Source organism: Agrilus planipennis, unplaced genomic scaffold (assembly GCF_000699045.2).
Source record: "Agrilus planipennis isolate EAB-ADULT unplaced genomic scaffold, Apla_2.0 scaffold21, whole genome shotgun sequence".
Lineage (NCBI taxonomy): Eukaryota > Metazoa > Arthropoda > Insecta > Coleoptera > Buprestidae > Agrilus > Agrilus planipennis.
The window spans coordinates 1,514,251-1,522,063 of record NW_020439030.1 but is presented as its reverse complement, the minus strand read 5'-3'; the positions used below and the strand labels follow the sequence as shown (position 1 = coordinate 1,522,063).

Below are 7,813 nucleotides of genomic sequence, written 5' to 3'. Positions count from 1 at the left end.
AATTGTACCACATATATAACTCGAAGGACCATAGAAACGCCGAGTTGTAAATATAACGAATTTATTGTACAACTTACAACTACGACCTATTCTAATTTATTATAAATATTGATTTTTATTAATGTATTATGAAAATAACTAAAGTCTAGTTACTCTCAGCGAGTCTACAAAAGAACTGTTCTATCAAACTTAAAATTTTGTACACTAGATTCCGAAATCGACAAATTATCCCTCCCAATAACGAGGTTATTGACGGTAATATCAATGCACAATATACTAACCATGGGATAAACCCTCATTTGTGCTTCTGCGAATTTGCCTACGTGACCGTAGATTTCGGAAATATATTTAAGCCCAATAACAATAAGCTTTACACCAAAGGTATAATCAAATATGAAAATGTTTATGTCATAAAGTCCCTGCGTCGGCATATCGCAAATAAGATTTCTTAACAACGTATGCATTTTTATTAAATCAACCTCTTGTTCTAAATGCCCCTAACAGTAATTGTCACATCTATATCATATATCTTAAATAGTAGTTATGTCTTCTTGCCAATCTTCACAAAACCAGTATTTCACCCCTTCTTGTAAATTTTCCACTTCTTCCTCCTGCCAGAATACCGTACTTCTTGGTTTTGTCACAAGTACCTTTTCTATTTGTTCTCCCTTTCATTAAACTTTTCTTACATTTTTCTTTTTTGTGCCTCTAGTCTGCCGTATCTAATTTTCTTAGGTTTGTGATGGTTGTAAAAATGTCTGAAATATTGTAATTTAATTCGGGGTATCACCTTTTTCTTTTAGAATTTTTAAAAACCTAAGTAGCGTTTTACTTCTAGAATAAAGTAGGGGAGACCGGGGATCNAAGGATTTGGAGGAATAATGATCTGGTCTATCGACATGGACGATTTCAGGGGACAGTGCGGGGCTGGGAAATATCCACTCATTAACGCGATGAGACAGGAATTGGATGGCTATAAAGTAAAATTGGAGTACGATGGACCATATGAAAGTTCGAATGCCAATGGCCAATATACTACAAAAGATCGTAAGTATTGCAATTCTTTGAGATAAGTATTTTTAGAAATTTAATAAATAACACGATGGAACATTTAGAGACCATCAAAATTAGTACATTTGAAAATATTTAAAAATGCATCAAAACATTTTTGGAGCATTCTAGAACAACTTGGAGCAATTGGCGATTGAATAGGGGAGTAGATTGGATTACTTTAATTAACATTAACATAGCCCATTCTAGTGCGTTAGATAGCTGCTTTTAAAGTAGCGATAAACAAAATTTGATTTGGTCTTGCAGTGTTTGTCTTGGTCTTTATTCTCACAACGAACGACACTGTTTTCTTTAAAAGTTCTGCCAAGTTCGCATGTATGACAGATCATTTCATCATTTAAGATAAATATTATGTTAGTAAATAAAAAACTTTGTGCTTAAAAGAATTATTATAAAAAACGTAAGTATCAAATTAAATGTATAGGACCAAGATCAACATGGAGAGTAGGGTTTCGTCTTGGTCTCACTTTACTCATCACTATATTAAACCTATACGAGATCTGTTTAAAAAGTATCGCGAATTTTGTGTTTTTTCAAAAATTATTTATTTATTCACGAACATCCATTTTGTCCCCTTCAAAGTAATCCCAACCAGATATTGGGTGTGTTCCGAAATATAACCCAACATACTGATCAGTGCTGATAACGTCATAAATCGACGCCATATTGTACTGGTGAGACAAATGTGATGTAGTGGTATATCAAACGGGCGTGTGTGCATCAGACTTTGAGGATTTTTTTATTGTAACAAACTTTTAGAGCAAAATTATTGTAAACGAGCACAAACACTATTGTCAATATGGCGTCAATTTGACATCAATGCACTGGCCAGTATATCTCGGGAACGAATCAACAGTATGGCGTCGATTCATTACGTCATCAGCACTGGTCAGTATGCTGGGTTATATTTCGGAACACACCCATTATACACTTGTGCCAACGTTCTTTCTAATCCTCGAAGCACTTCAAAAAATCATTTTATAAGATCTTGTTCAGCTCCTCCTTCGATGCCGTCTTTATCTCCTCAATCGTAGCGTAGGGTCATCTTTTCAAGAGCCCCTTCAGTTTCGGGAGCAAGAAAAAGTCACAGGGAGACAGATCTGGGGAATACGGTGGCTGCGGCATTATTAGCGGGTCGTTTTTGGTAAAAAATTCGCGCACAAGCAACGATGTGAGAACAGGGGCGTTATCATGGTGCAAAAGCCAATTTTGGTTATTCCACAAATCCGGGCATTTTTGGCGGATTGCTTCGCGCAAATTGCGCATAACTTGGAGGCAATATTTATTATTAACCGTTCTACCCTATGGTAAGAACTCATAATGCACCACGCCCCTGAAATCAAAGAAAACCTTAGTAAAACCTTCACATTCGACCTAACTTGGCGCGCTTTTTTCTGTCTTGGCTCGTGCGGCAGCTTCCATTGGGATGATTGAGCTTTAGTTTACACGTCAAAACCATAGACTCATGACTCGTCACCAGTTACGATCCTCTAGAGCAAATTTGGGTCGTCGCGGACAGAGTCTAACAACAGTTAAGTGTTTTGGGTCGAAATTGAGCAATTTTGGTACGAGTTTCGCGGCGACCCATTTCACGCCCAAGTCATTGATAAAAAACGAACGGCAGGAGCCAATCGATATGTTTAAGTCCTCAGCAACTTCTCTAACGGTGATTCGATGATTGGTCAATACCATTTGGTACAGATTCTTTGATCCATTTTTTGGAATAGGAATTTTTGGACGAGTCAAAACACGTGCAAACAAAGCAGCTGTCAAAAATTAGCTGAACGTTCAACATGGCCGAACTTGTCGGTATAAGTAAGAGACATGGGTACCAATATAGCGCCACAAAAAAATCAAAAATCGAATCCCGTGGAAATTCAAAATTCGCGATATTTTTTGAGCTAACCTTCAAGTAACACTTCAAGTTACATTGAAATAGATACTTCACTGATGCATATTGGAGTGTTTTAGAGCATCTTGGAAAGTTTTGTTCTTGAATTTCAGCAAACGAAGTAACATGTGAAGAAGAAGATGGCCACATCAGTTACCATCCGGACAAACAGGATTGCACCCACTACTACATGTGCGAAGGTGAAAGAAAACATCATATGCCGTGTCCATCGAATCTCGTGTTCAACCCCAACGAAAACGTGTGCGACTGGCCTGAAAACGTCGAAGGGTGCATGCAGTTCACACAAGCCCCTCCGACAAGGCGATAAGACAAAAGTGATAACAAAAATGAAGAAAACAAAGACAGAGAGCAAGTGGTACATTTGTATTTATGTAGTTCATTGGTTGTTGAACGTTTGAAGAAGACAAACGGGACTGCCTAAAGGTATTAAGTTAAATTTTTTTTTATGTATAGATATCTATTACCTATAAAAAATGAGCAATATAACAAACACTCGAGCCATAGATGAGGCTTAGGTATATATAACATTGTAAGTCTCGTGCTTATAAATAAGGAATAAGGCTTAATTTAAAAACAAAAATGATAGGTACTAATTAATTATTATTCATTGATGAAAGCAAATTTAAACAGTAACGATTATTTTTACCTTTTACCTAAGGTTTGTTGAAGCGATACGAAGTTAAATAATATTCGAAGATAACATCCTTAGTTCAAGTACTTAGTCCTAACTTAAACAAGTTCAGTGAAAACGAATGTACCCAGCCTTACCTAACCTATATTCTTCTAAATTGTCCAATAATATATTTAATTTTGGAAGAGATAGTTAATGGTACCTAAAAAACTACAAAAAGTTAATTTTTACAAAGCTTGATTCTCTTTTTTATCTCTATTTAAGCCTAACCTAAACAAATTCAGTAAAACGGAAATAACCTAACCATACCTAACCTCAATTCTTTTAACTTTCAGTAGGTACAAAAATTTAACTTGATATTTATCTTTGAAAGAGGTAGTTAATCGAAAGTCACCCCTTAAATATATTCTTTGCTACTTGTTTGTGTTATTATTAATTTGTATCGCTTCAAACCGACGCAAGCAGAAATTTTCATCAAATAATTTATTAAATAAAATTATTTTGCCTTATTCAAGAGGATCCCCTTTTAGGACATACGGGAAATATCCACTCATTAACGCGATGAGACAGGAATTGGATGGCTATAAAGTAAAATTGGAGTACGATGGACCATATGAAAGTTCGAATGCCAATGGCCAATATACTACAAAAGATCGTAAGTANTGCTATGTCCCAATTTCGTAAACAAATTAATTATGGTTAAGTGGACGTAATGAAATGATAAGTTATGAGTATAAAAGTAAGGTGTCCCTTGTACAATCCGCTTGTTGTGTACATTGAGAAATTGAATTATTGTGTGTACAATACTATTTTTGTATATAAAATAAATTAATTAAATCTAAAACCTTACGTACACATTCTACTTATTGCATTTCTATAGACAACGTTCAAATCGATCAACGCTTTGTATTTGCACCCCCCTTCCCCGCCAAGAAAGGGATCTGACATTCAAGGGGTTGTTATTCTTTAAAAAAAATTCTATATTGTACTTGGGGACTGAAGAGACGTCTGTATGTCTCTTTTTTGTCGTACCGCTCGGGAATCATTCGTTAGATTTTGATGCAGTTTTCACTGTTACATTATACAGTAAAATTTACGAATGACAGCCTCCGAAGTACCTTGGGCGAATATCGATGGTTTGATAAATAATAATGCTTTAAATATATGAAATTTCTTGAACTCACTTTTTCTTTTTGTGATAATTAACATTTTTTTATAAACATTTAAAGCATATTTTCAAAAATCATTGTTTTACAAAATTTATTTTAAACAGTTTACATAAGCCTTCATAGTATGATGCCATCGATTATATATTCGTGATCCCAAAAACCCCTAAGTTACTAATTTCAATTGATTTTTAATGATTTTAAAACACAATTCCTGGTTACGACGTGTACGACGGTCGCCCTGGGCCCCAGTTACTTTGACTGTACATTCCTGTTCAGCTACCGTCAAAACCCCCGAGTAACAAAACTTTTATCATTATTGACCAAATTGCAAAGTTTTTGAAGTGAAACTTGTTTACGCACGGTAGGGTAAGTTCGTTTCATGCGAGTTACTGTGTAACGAAATCATGCAACGCTGTTGTCCCCCGTTGTCTGTCCCTATGTATGCGCAACGGATTTTAATGCGGTTTTTTGAATAGATAGATAGTAATTCAAGAGGAAGGTTTATATGTATAATAGATGCATAATATAGTAGAGAAACACTGATAATTTTAGAGGTTTGTAATGTGATGTCGTAGATAAACACATTTTTTTGCGCTTACATTGCAAACGCTGGTTGAACCTTACGAGATAAATCAAAATAATATACTACAGTATTGTACACCTTAAAAAGGTCTACAAAAAAGTCCCGGATGGTATATGTCTGTCTCTTAGGGACAACCCACAATAACCATTTTTATCCTTTACTTTTTACGAGAAATAATGGCTTATTTACGAAGCGATTTTAAGCAATACAGCATTAATCCTTATCCAATTGAGTACTTTTAAATACATTGTGCATTTAATATAGATCAATACGTCCCTTTACAGCATGTAGTTTAAATGAATATTTTCGAAGATATTACAGACTTAAAATGCAGGACATAGCGGTTGCGGCGGTACCGGCCGGTTTGTATTATCTAATGACAAAAAAGCGGTGATTGTTGTATATAAAGACATTCTATAGCATATTTACTATCAGCATTGCACCCATGTGAAGCATAGTGTACAAATAATACCATTAAACCAATTCCTTAACCCCTATCCCGGTATGTTTGTGTGAAGTTTCACTTCTGTAGCGTGTTGTATAATTACACGTTGTATTTTTATTTATGACAACTTTGTAATACACTTGCTGCATTTTTCTTATGCACCGAATCAGATACAGAAAACCGCATCTCGATCTAACTTACTGCACAAAAATTTCCCTATTTTTGTGCTTTATAAGAGTATTGCAAACGTATAAAAAGATCATCTATTATTTATTGGTATTATTTGTGGTCGTAATTTTTTAAAAGTGAAAGTACCAAACAGTCTTGTTAAATACACACACACGCCCGTGTATGAGTAGGTCCACTCGTCCTTCATGTGCCCTTTGCGTGTCGTCCTTTTCTAACTGATAAACAAAATAGTTTGCCAGCAGAAAAAGCAAGTTTTTATATCCCACGTGACCACATGATGAAAGGCAAACAATTCTTTACTTTATTGAAACATTAAATCGGTTTGTATCGGGCGTGTTAACAACGCGAGTGTATTCTGTTTAATAATTTGAAATTAGCCGGTATAATATATTATTAAACGGTTCGGTTTGTACGAAACAATTAACAATGCGTCAATGTCGGTCGCTTCGAAACGCGAAAATAGTGTATTTGAAAACGTTTTTGACATTAATTTACTTTCCGATATAGGTACTTACTTATATATGTATAGTGGTGCATTGTGGAACTATGAGATAAGAAGATAAAACGAAGAATCTACCAATAAAAGGTAAGTCAATTTAGTTAATCTTTTGATAGTCATAATATTGGCTAATTTTCCAACGTGGTAGAACTTGTACCTAAGAAACAATTGAAAATGGTAACAATGGTAACAATACTGGTAAAAAAATTCCTTACCTAATAATTTTTACTTAAGTGAGCACAGAAGGTGTTACTACTTACTTTAGGAATTGTACACTTTTGGTTTCTGGTTTGTCACATTTCATATTAGGAAAAATAAATCAATAAAATGCTTATCTTTGCGCTGTTGAAAATACTTTTGATAATGAGTTTGTAGGTTAATGCTGGCCCAGTAAGTACGTATTAATAAAAGTTAATGACAATTCAAATGCAGCTTTTTATTTATTAATTTTCCACAGGAATATTGTAGATTTATTTCATTTGCAATATACTTGAATAATTTATTAAGCTGTTACTCATCTTTTTACAAAAGAATAAATTAAAATTACAATTTTATACACTAAACTTGAATATTCTAGTAATTCATCCTTATCTACTCTACCAGTTGCATTTACAATTAGACCTCTATATTCATTATCGTCATCATAAGGTCGTCAGTCCTGAGATTGGTCACGCACCTCCACTCTTTTCTACCCTGAGCTAATCTTCGCATTTCCCTAAAACTAGAACATCCGTAACTATTTGTTAACAATAATTTGATCTAGGTCTACCTCTCCTCGTGTTAGTCCCCGTTTCTACTTCTAATTTGCCTTTTACTAACCCCTCATGTTTGAGAAGATGTCCTACCAACCTGCAACACCGCATTCCCCTTATCCTTTTACTTAATACTCTTCTTAAAAACATCATAGCTCTCCCCTCTACCCCTATCTTATTTTTGTAATGTTTTAACCCTTTATTCTCATCATCTTCTAAAGCATGTCTTATTCATTTTCACGCATATCCTACATTTTTTCCTCGTCTTTCAACCAATACGTATGTTTTTTACGTTCGAAATACTCAAATTATTGATTCGAACTTTTTGTACAATTGTACCACATATATAACTCGAAGGACCATAGAAACGCTGAATTGTAAATATAACGAATTTATTGTACAACTTACAACTACGACCTATTCTAATTTATTATAAATATTGATTTTTATTAATGTATTATGAAAATAACTAAAGTCTAGTTACTCTCAGCGAGTCTACAAAAGAACTGTTCTATCAAACTTAAAATTTTGTACACTAGATTCCGAAATCGACAAATTATCC

General features: G+C 34.4%; 1 protein-coding gene and 1 long non-coding RNA gene across 2 annotated transcripts in view; both read left to right on the top strand.

Moving 5' to 3' along the window:
- Positions 1-3,961, top strand: part of LOC108741275 (probable chitinase 10) — an 86,273-nt gene extending 82,312 nt beyond the window's left edge. Inside the window, exons 14-15 of the mRNA XM_025976492.1 lie at positions 890-1,047; positions 3,076-3,961. Coding sequence (XP_025832277.1) covers positions 890-1,047; positions 3,076-3,290 — 373 coding nt within the window. The 3' untranslated portion in view covers positions 3,291-3,961. The remainder of the gene's footprint in view (positions 1-889; positions 1,048-3,075) is intronic.
- A 2,463-nt stretch (positions 3,962-6,424) lies between these two features.
- Positions 6,425-7,813, top strand: part of LOC108741257 — a 121,558-nt gene continuing 120,169 nt past the window's right edge. Inside the window, exon 1 of the long non-coding RNA XR_001938480.1 lies at positions 6,425-6,586. This is a non-coding gene — a long non-coding RNA (uncharacterized LOC108741257). The remainder of the gene's footprint in view (positions 6,587-7,813) is intronic.